The sequence below is a fragment of the Danio aesculapii genome, chromosome 3, assembly GCF_903798145.1.
Source record: "Danio aesculapii chromosome 3, fDanAes4.1, whole genome shotgun sequence".
Taxonomy (NCBI): Eukaryota; Metazoa; Chordata; class Actinopteri; order Cypriniformes; family Danionidae; genus Danio; species Danio aesculapii.
In genome coordinates, this window is record NC_079437.1 from 39,083,641 (window position 1) to 39,104,968 (window position 21,328).

The following is a 21,328-nucleotide window of genomic DNA, read 5'->3' on the forward strand; positions in this document are numbered from 1 at the left end:
ATGTTAGTTAAGTAAAATTCACAAATGTAAACTTATTGAAAGATAAACAGTTTTTTTTTAATAAGACGTTTTTTTTTCAGACTGTTATTCAACATTTGTATGCGTCATGTATTTTTTGGCAAAGACTTTGAAGCTGAAATGATTTTTCAAAGTACAAGGCCAATCCTAACCTTGTCCCGGAGCTCCTCTGCCTGTCGGACCTCTTCGTGAAGGTTGCAGAGTCTGTCGACCAGCTCCTGACGGTCCTCCAGAGCCTCCTGTCGGTCATGCTCCAGGATATCCAAGATGGCCTTGTCTGAATCCGGCAGAGGCCCGGGCTGTGCATGCAAAAGAAACAAAACAAGCATGCAAAACATCCTTTTCCAACTGTTGTCTATTCCCTGCCATGCAGAAAGGGTCATCACCTGTATGATGGACTGCAGCTCCTGAACTTTGATCTTCAAGACCTCATTCTCTCGCTCCAGCTCGAATACCTGCTCTTTCCGGGGTCGGTTCTCAATGTCATTCTTCAGTTTCAGAGACTGCCTCCTCTCCATTTTGCATTCCTCCTCCACCTTGTTCAGCTTGTGCTTCAGCTGGTCGATCTGGAGGAAATTGAGAGACGGCAGTCAAATCTTTTGTATAGATTTTGAAGGCAAAAAAATCAGGTCAAATCAGAATCTCTCTGACCTCTAACTGAAGGTCTCGGCTCCTCATCACGGCCATATTCTTCTCTTCGCTGAGCTGAGCGTAGCGCATGGCAAGCTGATAGTTGTCATCCTTCACCTTCATAAGTTCATCGTTATAGTTATTGCGCTCTTCTTTCATCTTATTGTAGCGCTCTTGGAAAGTCAGCAGCTCCTGGTTGGTTAGACGCAGTTTTTTATGCTCGTCTTCTAGTGTGCGGCATTTGGTCATCACGTCCATCCGCTGCATGTCTTTTGCCTTGGACTGCTGCTGAAGCTTCATGACTTCATTCATTAAAAACTGGATGAGGCCTTCCTGGCCCTCTTCCACTGCAGGACAAAAAACAGCCAATTAAATGCAACTACACAAATAATGGCTTATTTCCACTGAGTGGTAAGGTTTGGTACAGTACAGTACGCATTTGTGTCCATTTCCGATACCGAACACAACAGCACAGTGGCAAAAGGGTGGAGCTAGACTCACTGCAGAATGCTGGTTTACAGAGAATCATCACTTGTGTGTGCAACAAGCCAGGAGAACGACAACACAAGGAGTGCCATATTTAAATACACTGCTGAAACACGACACCACAAATGATGGAGCAATGAACCATGCTCAAACAAGCAAGATCTGCTGTAAGTCCGCCATTGTTTACCAGACCATTTGCATGCCACGTGTAATAAAGCATGGAAATTAGAAGGGAACCGCTTCCCCACTCTATTTGCGTGTGTCTACGTTTGAAATAATGAACTTGAGTATGCAAAAGATACCGTACGATATGTGAATGACGTTGATTGCAACTCTCTGGTGCATACCATGCCTACCAACTAAGAATACTAGTGACAGTGGAAATGAAAGCCTGACCAAGGTGAATCATACTGAACTGTACTATGCTGAACCTTACTGCTCAGTGTAAATGAGGAATAAGTGTCCCACCTTATATCTAGTGACTTTAACTACCATGTGCTTACATGAAAATGTGGAAAAAGTGAAGCACTGTGAATACTTTCCAGGAGGGACGTAGCAACTGGGGGGGACGGGGAGAATCTGTCCCCCTCACTTTTAGAGACAGACCATTTAGAAACAGGTGATTAATAATTATATGAACGTATGATCTTATACAGCCGTCCCCCTACTTTTAAAATGTCCGCTATGCCCCTGCTTTCCAGATGCACTGTAGTATACTTGAAATGTCATTCATATGTTATGTTGTATGAGTATGGTAATTATTTAGCACCTTCTGATAATATTAATGTACAACTAAGGTGCTTACATATTATTATTTATTGATTTATTATATGTATTATTTATTATTAGAAGAAACTGCTCAAAATGGGATTTGGAAATGGGATTTATTGCAGATGCTCATCCCACAGGAGAAGCAGGTGCAGGGCAACAAACATTTTTAAGACATGGTCATAGATCATTTATATGTGCAGTATTTTAATTTAAAAGTGTCTCACCGACTATAGTGGAGCATCTGCGTGTCGGCTCCTTCCCCGTGACCAGTTTGTAGAGGTCAGGGTAATACAACTCAAGACTCTCCAGAAAAACCACATAGCCTCGCTCTCCCTTCGTGTGCAGGATATCCAGCAGCCGGCCTGAAACAAAACCACAAGCACTTAATAAACTAAAAAATGATTAAATGTCTCTGATGTCGTCTTTATTAAGTTATTTTATATAGTACATGTTTAACAAAATTGAAGTTGCTTTTATTTAATTGAATATATAACTTAAAATGGTGGATTTTTTTTCATGTCATGTCAGCTTAAAAACTGATTGCCAATCAAGTCAAAAGTAAAATTGGCAAAATTTTATGTCATTAAATTTCCTCCGGGTGCTCCAATTTTCCCCACAGTCCAAAGACATGCGGTACATGTGAATTGGGTAAGCTAAATTGGCCATAGTGTATATGTGTGAATGAGAGTTTATGGGTGTTTCCCGGTGTTGGGATGCAGTTGGAATGGCATCCGCTGCGTAAAACATATGTTGGCGGTTCAAACCGATCAATCTGCTGTGGCGACCCCAGATTAAGAAAGCAACTAAGCCGAAAAGAAAATGAATGAATGAATAAATGCATAATTCATTAAAATTTTAATTAGCTTATTTTAATCAGGTTATGGATGAATCTTACCTTCAAATTATTATAAGTTATATTATAAATATAAATACATATTTTTGTTTGTTACTTTAATATTGAAATAACCTTATGAATTTATCACCAAAGACACTATTTTATTAATAAAATAATATTTAATATTTTTTTTACAGTTCGACTTAAAAGACTCACCTCTTTTCTCCATTTCACTCAAGACTTACATCACAATATGGAAATTGTAAAAGGTAGTATTTTTTCCTTTGTGATTATTTTAACCCAGGCTCATTATGCAAACGTACCACAGTATACATTTCTAAAGAGAGCAAAATAAGTTCCAGAAGGTACGTTTTTTTGCAGTTTTTCTTTTCGGAAATCAACCAGAGGCCACTGTGTACGCTTTTTCAGATCTCAAATTTCTCTCGCAAGTGCCATTCACGCCTGCTGTTTATGCGTAAATCCACCAGAGGCCACTGTTGACTGACTGACTGACTGACTGACTGACTGACTGACCGACGATTACCCCACCCATTAAACCCAAATAACAGTGTTTTCAAAAGCAACCCAGAAAAAGAAAAGTCCTCGTGGCCACCTGATTTTTACCATATTTTCAGATCTTACCATGTTTTCACCCTGTTATTTACTTGTTTATTTATTTTTTTGCCTTTTGTTTTTGTTTTACCTGCTTTCTGGCACCGTTCTTCCCCAGACCCAAAACCCATTGTCGCCTTCAACTCCGCTCTGCATCTCAAGTCCTCCGACGTACATGGCGAGCCATTAGGCAAACTGGTAACAGCGGAAAAGCCGTCCATACGGAAGTAAGCGGTTAGCTGGTAATTTCAAAAAGGAATGACATCATACCGCCCTGTAGCGTTCGTTTTAAAGACGAAATGACATACCTCTGGCTACATAATTCGCAATCTCCAGAAATGTATATTCATATAAATGCATATTCACTATGAGCCTGTGTTGGATTATTTCTTTTTTGCTTTTTTGAAATGACAAATGTGTTTCAGTAAATTTGATAGACGAAATAACACTAAGCCCTCAGTGAGTTCAGTGAGTCAGACACATGTACAGGTATGTGCTTGCAAAGAGAATTCCACCAACAGTACAATCGGCTTTGATTTGTAATCAAATTCGCTGTGTCTTGTACAGTAGAAATGCTGCAACTGGTGAGGTCAAACGACTTTCATGTAGACTAATCGGTATCGGTAATGGTATATGATGTCTGGCTGCTATTCTGTTACACTGCTGTATATCGCAGAGCAGGAATGTCCAGAATCATCTTTGATAAAAGCACTGCATTGTACTTTAATTCACAAGCGAAACTCATGGCACAAACAGCACTTGAAAGATCTTCTGTAGTACATGCCAAGCAGCCAGTCCCAGAGGGAACGGAGAATCATTAGGGGGCTGTGAAAATCCCAGCCGTGGTAAACAAGCATTTTGATGTGCTGCTTTGTGACAAACAAACAGTGCCGACTTTAGCAAGCTGCTCGGCCGAAATCCCTGTCATCCGTTTTGCCTGTGGCCGTTCGGAAGTTGAAAAATGATACGGAGGTTCAGGAAGGAGTCGCCGGGAAAGAAAAACTACAGCGGTGGCGGCTCACAGGATTAAAAGCGTCCATTCATCATCGCATTACACCACTGGAAAAACACAGTGAAAGATGGGGTGACCGAGTAACTGATTGATGACGTGATTTGCATGTAAATGTTTTCGCATTTGCATTTCCATATTCCATAGTGACAGTATTTTCTGCCACTTGCATCTATGAATGTTGATGTTCCTGCACTCTGACTTCGAGAGCCAAACCAAGCATTGAGCGCATCCCGTATCCCATCGTTAGCAATGCTACAATTCATGAGCATATATAGGAAAACGTTGAGTAATACCTGCACGGTTGACTTTGGACTCCAGCAGGCGAGAGTTGAGCACTTCGTCTTCGTCTTGTTCGTCGATGACCTTGCATTGGCGCAGGTATGAGGTCAGCTTGTTGGGGTTGATGAAACGGCACAAGATGTACCGGTTCTTCTCAGCATTTTCCCACAATGTCTCTCCATAGTCCAGCATGCTCATCGAGCCTCCGTTGTCCATTTCTTCAGAGGCCTCTATAAGATGAGAATGAGAGAGAAAATAAAAGATGCTATTTCGACACTCCTTTCACACCCGCAGCATTGACAGCACACCAAAAAAAAATGCAATCTTGTTGTTGCATGCACAATGATAGATGTGTCTATTGAGCTGTGATAACAATGTTTTAAAGTCGACATGACCTTATTTACTTTCTTCACGCAGTTTTAGGTTCTAAAGCGAGTGATTCATTCGTGCATGGTTTTCCAGATTGTTGTGTTTGGAACTTTTAAAAATAAAGTGTAATCAGGGATGCATGGTTAATCGGAAATGCAGCATGGCTAGGTGCAATTTATAAACCACGTCACATGCTATAGTGTGAAGTATAGAACTGTGTTTAGCTCATGAAAATTATTTTGGTCTCAGAATATCTTATTTTGCAGTTCTGTCTATACAATCTCATCTCTGCTAAGCTTTCTTTCCTTTAAAGCTTTTTTTCTGGTGTCTGAAGTCCAAAGAATGTGTTTGGGAGGTTTTCTGTCTCACAGATAATATTGTAATGCCATTATAGAGCTGGGCAATTTGGCCTAAAATCAATATCTCGATAAATTGAACATTTTAACTTGATTACAATTAATGAATGATTATTTTGTTTATTTATTTCATTTTTTTTATCCTAATAATTCATTGACAAGTTTTGTATAGTAAATATGCTCACATATTACAAGTGAGAGATTTTTGATGAAATGAAGGGTGCTTTACTTGATTTTAAAATAATTAAAGGAAACACACACTATCTATTAACTGTGATTATTTATTGAACATCAATGCTGAACAACTGAAATTGATTTTTTTAATGTTTTTCATATTAAAAGTAGAAAATAAGCAGTATCTCTTCTAAATAAAATAACTTGTATATCCTGTAAATAATATTTTAAACAGTGTATTTCTTTAACCTTTTGAAAACAAATATTTTAATGTAAATAATAATTTTATTGTAATAGAAAATATGCTCTCAAGGCATCTCTGGTGCAGCTTCATCTTCATTGTAGTGCAACATGTAGTTACATTTCTTGAGAGGTTCACCTTGCACCTTGAATCAGCCTTAACAGGGTGGGGTCACGTGACTCCACACGTGGAAGAGAAAGTAATTGAAAAAACTGATCTGAAAAAATATGATTGATAATAGGTTCTGAATGTGAATTTCAGTTACTTTTCGATTAATCACCCAGCACTATGCCATGCTGTAAATCACTCATTTGGGATGGAAACAAAAAGAAGCTGTTTTAGCACGCGTCTTGTTGCATTGCAGATTCTTTTCATTTGAATTAATTATGATCCTAAACTGACCTGTATGCAAAAAAAAAACTCTAACACAGCTTGAACTAGGGCTGCAAGATATTGGAAAAATATGACATTGCGATATTTTGTTTTTACCAGATTACTGTTTCGAAAGAATTCAGTAAAATTGATTTGCATGATTCTGTAGAGGACGAAATCATGCATGAATAGACAATGCTTTGTGCTTTTCTGGGGAATCTAGCAATATTCAGGCACAGCAATTGAATAATCAAAATGTAATGTACAACACTGTGTAGTCTTCATTGTAAGAATATTTCAATAAAAAAATAACAGAAAAGATCCAAATGGTAAATTTATTGTGCCTGACTGCTTACATTTTCACAGACCTTAAAAACACATACAAAAAATAATACTCCATTATCGTTACATTCTGCAGTGATTCCACAAATCATATCAGAAATATTTGTCCTGGACAACTAATTCCAACATATAAACTCAACATTGCACTTCCTGTGATGTGACTATTGCGGATGCGCACATTGCGATATCGATGCTGAAACAATATATTGTGCATCCCTAGCTTGAACTTTTTAATTATGTACACAATGTGTATGTTGTGGATAAGGAACTAGGGGTGGGAGAAAGAAAGAATAAAAAGAAAAAAAAAATCGATGCATTGTGATTCTTTCTCTAACAATTCTAAATCGATTCTCAAAATTTAAGAATCGATCCTGTATTCAACTTAGATGGTGACGATGTGGGCCTGCATGGGCAGAGCTCTAAACACAAAAATAATAAGCATTGATTGCCGCACATTTGCATTCTGGAAATTTCGCCTGATTTAGGCAGATGGATAATTACAAGCATGGTACCTCTGATCCATTATGCATTATAGACATCATACACTGAAATGAACCTAGGCCTACTGCAGAAATTACAAACGTGATCATTACTATGTTTTAATGCATTTTTTTATGCTTTAAGCTAAATAATATCTTGCAAAATAACCATTCATTTTCCTTCGTCTTAGTCCCATTATTCATCAGGTGTCGCCACAGTGGAATAAACTGCCAACTTATCCAGCATATGTTTTCCACAGCGGATGCCCTTCCAGCTGGAACCCAGTATTGGGAAACATCCACACACACTCATTCACACACAAACACTACAGACAATTTAGTATATTTAATATACAACATGTCTTTGGAATGTAGTGGAAACCGCAGTGACCGTCTTGCTGTGAGGCGACAGTACTAACTGTGTCGCCCACAAAATAACCAGTATAGGATTATTTACTGCCATCATGGCGAAGACAATATAAATTAGTTATTAGAAGTGAGTTATTAAAACTACTGTTTAAAATGTATTGAGAAAAGTCTTTAAAAAAGAAATTATAATTTCACAAAAGGGCTAATTATGAGTATAATTATATATTTTTAATTTGATTGTTTGTTTTTTTATAATTGCTTTTTGTAATCTGGAGTTTTAATGTTTTTTAATGTTTAATGTTTAATAAGAGCTTGTCATTCCTGAAAAAGGTATTTAACACATTTTTTAAAACATTAAAATGTCAATTATGTTATACAGAGATTCCAATCAATAAACACAAACATAGAAACTGGTTAAAATGTGAAGTTGTAAAGATTTAAATGTACAGCAAAAGATATAGGAAATATTTATTTTAAGAATCGTTTTGTAATTGGTTAATGACTCCAAATTGGAATCGGATCAAGTTATAAAGTCCCGAAAAAGAATCCCACCCTATAAAGCATGTTGTCAAATTATGTTTAATATGATTATTATTGTCGCTTATGCAGTAAGCAGTGTATTTTATTTACTATAAATGATGTACTAATGTGTATTTATATGTCTGAAAGCTAAAATAAGTGTTTTAATGTGATTAAAAACATAGAGCTTGTTTGGCATGCTGTCACGGGAGAGAGCCCTGAGCTCATCACCCATCTAGGAAAGGTGTGGTGTGGTGTGGTGTGGTGAATGAAAGTAAATAGAAGTATGAAATAGTTCAAGTTTGGAGGGAAAACTTAACGGAAGAAAAAGGGGGAAAGGGTAGTGAAGGAGCTCCTACGGTAATAGGAGGGGGAATAGGGAGAAAAGGCAGAATCATACTTATACCTAGAAATGCATGTGGGTGGAAGTCGGCTCGAGAGGATCAGCTGGGCTTTCCTGAGGTGGTATTGCTCTCCTGTGGTGTAAGAATGCTACGAGGGTTTGGAATGGGTGTGTGGGGGAGGGAATATCAAAACTGTATTTAGAATGTGCTTTGCGAAATTGGTCTATTTTGCTTTGCTTAATAAAGAAAGATAGAGTTTCTTCATCCTGCAAGTTAGATCAGATGAGGTGAGGTGAGGTGATTGTGGGATTGAAATTTGATGTTAGTTCAGAATATCTCAAAAACTAAAAAGGCTAGTGTGAATATAGCATCAAGGGTGTGGGCTGTGTGAGTGGAAATGTATCGTTTGTGTAAATTGTGATTTTATTTGAAATGGATGTGGAGTGTAATAGGTTGGATGGGGGTCAGCTTCTGCAGCCAACTGTCATGGTCTCTGAAATGAGAAAACAAGAGAGAATCAGAAATCTTTCACAACATGGTACATGTACAGCAGACATAATAAATTGATATCCATGTGAGGCGTCTTAATAAGGGCATGGGCAACTGTGAATGGAAGCGCCTTTTGTTAATGCATGGTCCGATAGCTTCGTTGTTGCAATGTGCAAGGATGGTAAAGGTGGGCATTCGTCCCCCCACAGAATGGCAGATGGATGGAGAGCTGAGGATATGTGGGGTTGTCTAGTGGTCCTGGAAGCACCTATTGAAGATCCATTTGTCAGAAATGTCCTCCTATTCATAGCAGTCAAGCAAGAAGTTACTTTGCCGTTTTCACGTCCAACTGACTTGCCATTTATAGACTCACGTATGACACTTTGTGTGTGAACATATAGGTCACTAGCGTATTATGATTGGACTTCTGTGCTTGATGTGTATAATGTTTTTCAATAGCTGGGTAATAATCTTTTCAGAAATTAAATGACAATCAGATGTTGCAGAGTTTTTTATTTTTTATTTTTTATTATTAGTTAATCAATTAATATTTTTATCATTTATTCATTTATTATTATTATTTTTAAATAACTGCCAACATCAAACCCTGAACTATGTATATGGATCTGTGGACTGGTGTGAGGCTTGAGAGGCAAGTTTCTGGTAGAAATCATTTTATTCGCACTAGTGACGTCTTTCAAAGATTTAGAAACGGTTTACTCTTTGCTGGAGATTGGTTGTTTTTTTTTTGCGAGGCCTCCGTTTTAAGCGTGCTATGTACTGTACATAACCGCGGGTGCACCACTAGGAGAACGGTGAGAATTCGGCTTCATTGCAATGGCTTAGATCGCCGGCGTTTTGAGAGTTTAGGCGGAGATTGTAGACGGTGATCGAGTTTTGACTGTGATCTTGCTGGGGAATTGGGTTGAAGACACAGCGGATGCATGTGTGAGGCACTTTGAAGTGAAAGGTTTTGATGTTGTTGTTGAAATTGTTGTTGGAGTATAGTTGGAAATGCAGTTGTTGTGTTGAAGTAGTAGTTGTTGTTGTTGTTGTTGTTGTTGTTTTTGCAGTAGCAGTAGCAGCTGATGCGGAGCAGAGCTGTCTTCAAAACGAAGATGGCTGTCAAATGGAACTTAGGGTATTTATAGTGGCTTAGAAATCATCTGATTCATTCATTCATTCATTCATTCATTTATTTTCTTTTCGGCTAAGTCCCTTTATTAATCTGGGGTCGCCACAGCAAAATGAACCGCCAACTTATCCAGCATATGTTTTACGCAGCGGATGCCCTTCCAGCTGCAAAACATCCACACACACTCATTCACACACATACATACATACACTACAGACAATTTAGCTTACCCAATTCACCTGTACCGCATGTCTTTGGACTGTGGGGGAAACCGGAGCACCCTGAGGAAACCCACGCGAATGCAGGGAGAACATGCAAACTCCACACAGAAACGCCAACAGACCCAGCCGAGGCTCGAACTAGCGACCTTCTTGCTGTGAGGCAACAGCACTACCTACTGCGCCACTGCCTCACCCATAATCTGATTGGTGAATCATAAACTGAATAATGTGGGGTCAGCTGCAGGCAATCATAAGCACATGATCCTCTCGAAATTAGTTTATAAATAAAAATCGCTTGCTCCAGAAACCAGCCAAGTGCTTATTACACTGCAAGGACAAAACTGATGGGCAAAATTTTTTGATTTGGGCTACATGGGGCAGCAGTGTAAACATAGCCATAGTGTTGATTATATCTATGTATGAAAAATATGGAAAAAAGGTATGTGTATCAGTATTTTAGATCAGCAACACAGTATTTCTTGAACAGGAAGACTCAACTCAATATCTGAGTAATTTAAATTAGAGATTTTGTTATGCCATGTGTACATTCCAGTAAGAAATCTCACGACTACACTTGTGCCTTTCAAGGAAATTCAGAAACAGTGCTTACTGATAGACCAAAGAGAGCTTTTCGAGCTCAAAGGTAAAGAAAGCTAAAAGGAGTAAAAAGCTCATGAAACCTTCAAAATCTATAAAATGTGGATCACACACACTTTGTTCCTCACATGTTTCCAAACTGTTTCCACATGCTTCTAAAATTATTTTTGTCAGCTGAACAATTGGTATGTTGTTAAACAACAGTCCACTGAACACACTGAACAAATCACCCTACTTTTTTTACTCATCTGTTACACTCACATTACAGAGGTTTCAAAAATTGCCAAAAAGGTTTCTTATTGAATAATTAGTGCAAATGTTCCTCATATATCTTAGTACACAAAAATCATACAACTATATTATCAAACTGACAATTGCAAATGTATAAGATTACATTTACAATGATTAGCCATGACGATATTAAATAATTCAATATATTGTAAAAATTATCCAGCAAAATATTGATATCACTTTAAAATTCCATGAATAATTATTTATCATTTAAACTGTTATACCAGACTGGGCTTTTCTTGGGTAAGATAAAACTGTCCGTAGTGTATGTGTGTGAATGAGTGTGTATGGGTGTTTCCCAGTGATGGGTTGCAGTTGGAAGGGCAACGTAAAACATATGCTGGATAAGTTGGTGGTTCATTCTGCTGTGGCAACCCCAGATTAATAAAGGGACTAAGCCGAAAAGAAAATGAATGAATGAATATTAGACTGGTTGTCTACCACAGCAACAAATACTTGAAGACTAATATAGGTGTTTGATTGTCAACTGAACATTTTCACATGTTAATCTGGCCTACGACACTGAAAATTCTGACTATTTATAGGTGTTTTGCTCATTAACTCTGCACAGTTGGTTCCATTTGTTAACCATAAATTAAACTAAGTAAATGTATAGAAAACTATGAAAGCATTTATCATTCTTAAGTGATGTTTATTTCTTAGGTATTAAATAATAACACATTATCATAAGACAAGGGTGTCCAAATTCGGTCCTGGAGAGTTTAGCTCTAACCCTAATCAAACACACCTGAACCAGCTAATCAAGTTCTTACTGGATTTACTAGAAAGTTCCTGGCAGGTGTGTTGAAGAAAGTTAGAGCTAAACTCACCAGGACACAGGTCCACCAGGACCGAGTTTGGACACCTCTGCCATAAGACATAATCATTCTATTAAATGGAGTTGATATTTAATAACCTAGATTTTTTTTGGTTGCATTAACTACAATTTATTCATGTGTATTGTAAAGTGTTACATATTGTACTTCATCATCGTTTTGTAAATTGATTTATTTGACCATTTTGTTTACTCTGAACATGTACATTATATATACAGTAATAAGACAAAACTCCTTGTTTGTTTTTGTTGTTGTTCTTATACAGTACCTAATAAAGTAATCTTTTTTGCTGCTTAGGTCATTATCATGATAATCCCATACCATGATAAAACCATCAGCAGTTAATCGCAAATATAAAATTTTATATTAGGCAGAAGCCTAAAGACATTAGTGTTTCCAAAATCTTGAAATGACTTTCACAATGCTACACCTTCACTACCCAGTTGTTGCCTGTAAACATCTCCAACAGAATGTAAACAATAAAGTGCCATTGATGTGAGAGTGACCTGCATCTGTGCCACATTCTGACGCATTTCTGTCCTGCGGTGAGCCTGCTTCTGTGTGGTATCACACTCTGCCTCATTTCGTAGAGGTGTAACAAACCATGTCTTTTTTTAACACAGTGGACACTGGCTGTAAAGATGTCACAACAGAGAACTGATACGTAGAAAACAGCCGCGACTATTGCAGAACTGAGATGATGGTCTAGCAGACACTCACGTACACACGTGAATGAACAGTTTACCTGCTTCACGGACTGCGGCATAGTGATTAATGGCCAAACCTCATGGATGCCGAGAGCAGATGGCCAATAAAATGCTGATACAGGCTATAGAGAGTCCAATTCACAGATTTCAAAATACTGAAATCAACATTTAATTTAAATGCATTAAATCAAGTGTAATAAAGCCTTCAAAGTGAGAAGGCGCATTCATTATCGTTGGTAATTTCTTAGTTGAATCATATATTTAGGGGTTTGTTAAACGCAATGGACAGAGCCATGGTTTTACACACAATCCATGTCTGTAACTCCCCATGCAACCAAAAGAATTATGAAAAAGAAGCAATGAACAGATTTTAGTATCTTAAAGGGATAGTACATGGTAAAAATTAGATTCAATTTTAGTTTCAAGATTAGATTCAACTTTATTGTAATTACACATGTACAGGTACAAGGCAAAGAAATGCAGTTTAGGTCTAACCAGGAGTGCAACAGCAGCAAGTGCAGGATATACTGTAGGTATAAGTTATATAGTGCAATTATAAAAAACTATGGTGATATTTACAGATGGATGTACTATGAACATCATATACAGGTTGTATTGACTATGATCAGAGATTTACAATCGATGAATATATGTACAGGTTGCTATTAATGATCAGAAGTATGCAGATATATTTGAACATAACTACAAATGTATATGTGCAGTGGATATGTACAATTCAAGATGAATTAGTACAACAAAGTGAAATGAATATGTACAATGTTAAATTTCCAAATATTCAATAGTGCAGTGATTATTGGGAGTATTTGGTTATGATCACCAGCGATCTAGCGGCTGCAGATTGCTAAAGGACTATAAATCCACCATTTACGGACTACAATATCCAGTCATGCACCACACACACACACACACACACACACACACACAACCGGTTCCTTATCCTGACTGATTACACTCTTAATTTGACTACGACAGTGAAAGTGAAGAAAAAACCTTGAGAGAAACCAGACTCAGCTAGGCACGACCATTTTAATTTCTCCGCTGGACAAACGTTTTTAATTTCTCCGCAGGCCAAATACTACAATTATAAAAGTAGCACAGAGGAATAGATCCTGTGTCATCAGCTCTTGGACAGAGTGAAATATTAATCTTCATCCTGCAAGTCATCTGTAAATCATCTGTTTTAGTTTTTAATGGTGTATTTCCAATAGCAAAAACTAACTAATGTTAATGTTAATCGATGTTGGCTCATGCTCAAAGCTGATTGGTTCTTTTTGCAATTGTTAATTCTTTAGCTAACACTTCAATCTACTGCCTCACTTGCATTAGTGTTTGGGGTTGGTAAGATGTTTATTTTGTTGTTGTTTTTGAAACCTATTATGCTCATCAAAAACAGGGTTTAAAATGTAATTTTATCCTTGGATAGCAAAGTCAGTTTTCAGCATAGTTACTCCAGTCTTTAGGGTCATGTAAGACATACTGTGGAGCACAGACTTAAAATTGACTTAAAACAAAAACAATGAAACTTGTGTTTACTGTTTAGAAAAGTCAAATCCAATCACAACATTTTTGAAATAATTTCCAAAAAAATGTTTTACTCCAAAAATTTCAAAACGATTAAAAAAGTTCCAAAATGACTTTTGTAAACAAGAAAACGAAATAAAAAAATTCACAGACGAATATTAGTAAAGAGAAACATGGTGGCGCAGTGGGTAGCGGTCTCGCCTCACAGCAAGAAGGTCGCTGGTTCGAACCTCGGCTGGCTTAGACGCATTTCTGTGTGAAGTTTGCATGCTCTCCCCATGTTGGTGTGGGTTTCCTCTGGGTCTTCTGGTTTCCCCCACAAGTCCAAAGACAACAGTGGTGACCCTTGATTAATAAAGGGACTAAACCGGAAAGTAAATGAATGAATTAAATATTAGTAAATATCTACAGATTAATTAATTAATTCATTTTATTTTGGCTTAGTCCCTTATTTATCAGGGGTAGCCACAGCGAAATGAACCAACAACTATTTCGGCAAAAGTTTTACGCAGTGGATGCCCTTCCAGCCACAACCCAGTACTGGGAAACACCCATACACTCTCACATTCCCACACACACACTATGGCAACCTTCTTGCTGTGAGGCAACAGTCCTGACCACTGAGCCACCGTGCTGCCTATCTCCAGATTATCTTATTTTTTATCAAAGTTGAAAACAGTTGCTTACATTTCCAAAGCAGTTTGGACAAAAGCCTTGACGTAAATAACAATCGATTCATCGCTGTGGTAAACAACCACAAGAAGTGCTCATTAAACAAAGGTTGTGACATCATGAAGGATGGTACATGAAATTGGAACACGGAGGATTATAGTAATGTATTTTTGTGTAAAGCTTACGAAATATTGACAACTGTTCAACCTTTATCTGCTTCATATGGGTTTCAGTTTATCATTTCAGGTGGGGTTGGCAAGATTGTCCTCCAGCAAAAAACTGTGAAGTAGAAAATTCTGGACAATGATATAGTGCCTCTCTCTGATTAAGGATAATATTAAAAATCCCTATGTTCAAAGGAACAACATTTATTTGTAACACAAATCTACACCTCCTATCTGTTTATTCAATGAAATCAATGCATGTGTAGCAGGGTATGTTGTTACACCAGATTATAATTTATTTACTTTAAATAACCTCCCGCTGGCCTGCAGATACTCTAGTGGCTGCTGCTCTCTCATTGGCTATGGGTAATCGCCAATGTTATTTTCAATCAGAACACATTTCACACGGCATGATTTTGAATCACCGACAGGTCCAGATAATTAGCCTGCCAAATATCTCACGGGTGTCAGCGACTCATCAGCGATTGATAGTTTGCCTGTGATTTCAGACATTTGTCTGCAATTTTTCAAAACCTGTCAGCGAGTCAAAATCGGGGCTAAAATCATGCAGTCCGAATTGTAATGCAGTTGGTATAAGTAACATAATAGAAATTCGCAAAAATGTAGACAGCACCCTCTAGTGGATTTGTCATCTGAAATGTGCAACGAAAACATACCTGGAGCGATATATTTTATATTTCGCAATAATGTAGGCTAAGGCAAGTATTTCTAATAAGCATGGGCTGGATTAACAATGACAATTTCTCATATAAGAATTCTTTGATGTCTCGTCTACTAGAAAAAGACAATACAGAGTAACTTTGTTTCTTTCTCTGACCTGTAAACTAATTCAATCCCACCGCAAAAAGAAATTCCTGCATGCTTGTGACCTCTCACATTTTCAGTGGGACGTAAATGTAAATTATCATGCAGCAATGTGTTAACAAGTATCTGCATATTGAATTTCTTTGCATACATTTTGTGTACAAGAGGCGCGTTGAAGGTGCAATCGCTCCCCTTCGGTTGCATAATACCAGCATTGTTTTCCAGTGCTCCATGGGCCTTTGCAAATGAAATCAAACCATTACCACTGATATGCCCACACATGCTTTTGCATATTCCTGTGTATCTATCATCCCAGACTCCATTTCTACATCTGTCCTTTCACTTTCACCCCTCAGGTTCAAAAATGGCTCTGTATGTGAGTGCAAACTGGCTTCACTTCCCCATCCGAATCAGACAGGAGACATTTTATCAGACATCAGTGGGTGAGAGACCCAAGAAGACATTTTCTGCATTAAAGGGAAGGAAGAACTGCAAATTTAAGCCACTTTAAGAGTGATACGCAGGCCATCTAAGGTCAGAAGAACGAAGATATTATGCGGTATATGCAATTTAATTACAGGTTCTTAGAATGCACTTGGTGTAAATACTGCAAAAAATTCAACAGTTTTGTATAAAGCAATTTAGAGCAGAGAGTAATTATTCAATCAATTAAAGAATTTTACATTTATCAGACGAATGCACAAGCTTAAGAAACAATTTAATAAGAAATAAGTGAATGACATATTGCATTAAGTTGCTTTTCTCTTTGTTTAGCTATTAGCTTTGGTTATTCTATTGATTAACAAAAGAATGTTATGTTTGTTATTAAGAAGCTAAAAAGAAGGAATAAAATTTCATGTGCTGTTTTTTTGCTGAGAGTTATAGGACTTTTAAATTGTATTGATCAAATATCACCTGATTGTAACTCAATTACATTTCAGACATAGTAATTCGTAAAGCATTTATAATTAGGGAAAGAGTTAAATATTTTAGTCACGATTAATTGCATGACTTTTTTGCAAATATTATAATATGTGTGTGTGTGTGTGGGGGGGGGGGGGGGGGGGTATGGTCACACCAAAAGTAAAGTTAAGTATTTGTGTGAGTAGATTACATACAAAGTTAATGCAAACATACAGATATAGGTACATTGTAGAAAGTGCAACGTGTCTGAAGTGAAGTTGACAAACCTGAATCACAATTTCTGAAAGTTCAACTTATCTTGTAATGAAAACATTCCGTGAGTAAACTAGAGCTAGTGACACAGTGATCTGCATTTGAAGTGAACCCTACATGAGGTCCACTCCAAATCTTCTAATTGGTTGAGACAATGTAACGAGCTCCATCTCAAGCCAGTACTGTTCAATTTCCCACCCCTCCTGTGACCCATTGAGCAATTCATGAAATAATGAATTAGAATTAATGCATTAATGCCATAATAATGTGTTAACTTCCCCTGCCCCAATTTAAATACACCTTCAAAAATGTAACTAGTCATTAATTTATGACTTCTTTTATCTTTGAAACACAATCCCCCCTCTGCCATCCAAAGCCATGCCTCCTGAAATCAAAACGCGCACATTAAAAATGACAGAGACCCACTAGATCATGCCATTCACCAGTTAGAAAACTTTATAGTACTTTATAATTTATTATTATGTAGCAAGCAAAACTTGTTATAATGTGCAATATTTCATGCATGCAAGGCTTGCTAGTCACACTCTCTCATGCACTTTGTCCTAAAGCGACTTCTGTATGCTTAATGGTTAGCTGGTGGGGTGCAGGAATTACACTTATTACTAAGCCATACTTCCACGCTATTTCAGAGTGGCATGGTAAACAATATAGGGAGCGTGTCACAGATTGTCATTGTTCAAAAAGGAACCAATGTGAATATAAAAGCAACTTCAGCTCAGTAAAGCATGCTAGGTGGAATAGCACTATTTACTTATGTTATGTTGTTAAACTAAATAAAAATCTACATTATCGATGCTGTAAAATTTCCCTTACTGAATTACCTAATTGAAAATTGTCACATTAATATTTTGCCAGAAGATTTCAGTGGATAAACAACACTTCCGTTCATATAACCCATTCATAAAACAACAATTTTACCTGTCTAAAAGAAATACTTCAGCCATGGTGTCGTCCTTCCTCCAGCGTGCAAAAGTAACTCCAATATTGATTCAGGAATTTAAAAAGTTTTAATATATAGCCTAGTGGTTAAGTGCGCCGACATATAGCACCTTGGTGTTCACGGCGACCTGAGATCGATTCCCGGCTCGAGGTCCTTTGTCGACCCTTCCCCTCTCTCTGCTCCCAATACCATTCTGTCTGCAACCTCTACTGTCCTTTCCAAATAAAGGTGAAAAACCCTTAAAATAAAAAGTTTTGATTCAGCATTTTGATAACAAATGTAAACGGCGGATCTGTGTCAACGGGTGCACAGATGTACAAATCTACATTTGATGACAGACAGTTTGGGCAACTTATCATGGTATGGGAAGTATGGGAAATATCAGCCCAACAAATATTAATTGGACAAACATTCTTTAGTCTTACGCCTTATATAAAAAAACATATAAATACATTTAGATCATTTACTTTAATCATTACTATTGAAATGTGAAGAGACTTTCAACCAGCACAACAAAAAATGTTTCTGAAGACAATCACCTGCTGCACCTTTAACCATTAAATGAGCCAAAACTGCATCTAAAATGATCTAAAAACGATTCTTGTATTAAATCAACAAGTGGAAAAGTAAAGATATGAAAGCAAGTAAGGGCGTATTCTCCCACGACAAAAACGCCCCCTCTTCAGCAAGAACAGACCTTCAACCTCACTGCTATTTGGGAAACTATGGGTTTCTCCCCTCACATATTTCAGAGACTGATTAACAGATTACAGCGACATACTGTCATTCATCACACATTGCTTTTGTGTCAAGGATGTGAGTCAGCCAAATCAGAAATGAAGCATCAAGTACAGCGGTTCACCATGACAGACGCACAAACACGCAGTCACCCCCCACCCCTCAACCCCCACCCCATCTTATACCTTGAACAGATTTCCTCTTGACTTATTTTGGAGTAAGTGAGTAAGAGAGACGCTCTTCACTTCCTCATTTCATCAGCAGGTGTTTAACTGGGCCTCATAAAAGGAGAAATGTTGGGAACACATTTAAACAAGCACAGCAGAAGTGATACTCATTCTGCAGTGTATTTAAATACAGATTATAAGAAGAACTGTCACCTAGGTCAATATATTGTGTATCCACATCTGTTTAAGAGATAAAAGACTTCCTATCTGAAATTCACTGTAAGTCTAGGTACAAAGATACAAAGATAGCTCGATTTTTTTATTTTTATTTTATGCAGTTTTGTTGTTGTTGTTGTTGATGATGATGATGAAGTCAATTTATCCTGTATGCATTTTGCATGCATTTTGAATATGTAGATTTAAAGAAATATGGTGCAAGTTCATCATGTTTTATTTGCGTCATGTCCCGAATAATGTAAAACTACAATGAAATCTGAGCTGACCACTGAGACAGACACACAATAGCACACGGATTTTAAACCACGTACAGTTTTTTAGTTATTATCAATCACACATTTGAATTTTTTCTTTAAATAAGTCTCTTATGCTCATGCAGGATGCATTTATTTAATTAAAAAACGAGATCCTTCAGAAATTAATCTAATGAACTAGTTTGGTGGTTAAGAAACATTTCGTTTTACTACTAATGTTGATAACAGTTTTCCTGCATGATACAGCGTTTCAGGCTATTTAATAAATAGAAGGTCAATAAAAGCTTATATTTGAATTGGAAAATAGTTTGTAACATTATACAATTTTAAACAATTTAACACAAACTTGCTGAATTAATTGTTTGCTGAATGATTTATTTTAATCTAACCCCAAATCTCTGAACAGTAGTATACATCAGTTTTCATTTAATATATTTCTTATATTTATTCTGTTTATAATATTAAACTTGATTGTGAATATTTTATTTAACAGTAAAAACATTTACATCATTTGTTCACGTTCACTGAGCATCAAAGAACAGTGAAATTGTGCGCTACATGTGCTACATGTTGTTTAGCTCTGCTTTGCGCTGCTGTCTTTCCCTCTGGGACCCTGCTTGAGTGATTTTTAGCTACGCTGAAGAGCAGCGTAAAACCAAGACAGAGGAAGCCCGATTTTAGAAAAAGCCACAAACCTCATCAGCCAATGGGGCTGCTGCCCTGCTCCTTCAGCTAACAGTTCAGAGGAACTGCACCAAGCTGTTTTGTGTGAAAGTGAAACAGCAATGCTGATGTGGGGACTTACAAATTTTACAAACTTTTACACTGTAAACACCAGGATCAAAGCTTACGTTTGACCTAATTAAGACTGTGTTGATGAGAAAACTAAATATAGCACTTCAGATTAAAAACAAGATAGGATGCATTGCATTAGAACAACAGAATGCTACTTCCTTAAAGGAACAGTTTAACCCAATAATGAAAATCATTTAAAACACCCTCATGCTATTCCAAACATGCATGACTCACTTTTCTTGCAAAATTAGCAAAATGCCCTGGGAGAAACAGAACCGGTGCTAAGAGGCTCACAAATGGAAAAACATGCACCAAACATGAAGCTCATGGGCAACATTGGATCATTTGTAATCTGATTCAGTTGATGTGTCAGGATCGCGCACAAATGATAGACATTGTTACAGAGACAAACTATATCAGAATGCTATACACAACCAAGGCTGAGGTCTGAGAACCATGGAGGAGATGTTTAGCATCATAATGTTTTCGTACATTTCGTAGCTCCGACATTGGACATTCTGTAGCTTACTGTTCTTAACAGAGGAATATGAGAGAAATATTTGGGTTATAAGAAGCTGACAATTTTCACTTTTGGTTAAACCCTTTCTTTAAGCCCCCCCAAAGTTTAACCATTTAGACCTCAATCAGTAAGACCACTTCCTGTTTGAACGTTTTTTATTATGATCTTATGAACATTGTGTTACTTGACATTCATTTTGCAGCCGAATGTAAATTACTAACGGCTTATTAATTTTCAGAATGTAAATTAATAAACAAATATATTAGCATATAAACATTTGAGATTTTTTAAATGTATAATTTTATTCAGTACTATTCTACAGAAGTCCTTAAAGGCCATGCATTATTATATATTATTTTCTTGCTCTCTCGTAATCTTGACATATCTAAAGTTGTGTTCTTATTATTACAACAATATTCTCATGATCTTGATATATCATAAGTTGTTTTCTCGAGTTTACCAACTTAGTTATTTCTGCTTATTTCTATTCTATTATTTCTATTATAATAGGGTGTGCTAGATTAGAAAATTATACAGTGTTTTATAACACATTAGCTTTTGCAGGGACTCACTTTATAAAGTGATTGTAGATAAATTGCGACAAGGATGCATTAAAACAAAAGCATGCTCTTCATCATTCTTAATCATCTATTTCATACATGCAACAAACTTATTTTCCCCCAGACAGAATCTCTGCTGTAAAATGGTATAAAACAGTGAGGCATTATTAATGTAAATAATGACCTATAATCATATACATGAATATAATCATGAACACGAGTGTTTGCACTCA

The 21,328-nt window shown here is 37.0% G+C and overlaps 1 protein-coding gene across 3 annotated transcripts in view; it reads right to left on the reverse strand.

Annotated features, from left to right (window-relative positions):
* Positions 1-21,328, reverse strand: part of card11 (caspase recruitment domain family, member 11) — an 80,634-nt gene that overhangs the window by 49,521 nt on the left and 9,785 nt on the right. For 2 of the 3 annotated variants that reach the window (XM_056453951.1, XM_056453949.1), the window contains exons 2-7: positions 8,271-8,701; positions 4,658-4,873; positions 2,130-2,267; positions 670-995; positions 405-584; positions 171-317 (exon numbers count right to left, since the gene is read on the reverse strand). In XM_056453951.1, the coding sequence (XP_056309926.1) occupies positions 171-317; positions 405-584; positions 670-995; positions 2,130-2,267; positions 4,658-4,859 (993 nt within the window). In that variant the 5' untranslated portion in view covers positions 4,860-4,873; positions 8,271-8,701. The remainder of the gene's footprint in view (positions 1-170; positions 318-404; positions 585-669; positions 996-2,129; positions 2,268-4,657; positions 4,874-8,270; positions 8,702-21,328) is intronic. The other variant, XM_056453950.1, reaches the window with a different exon arrangement.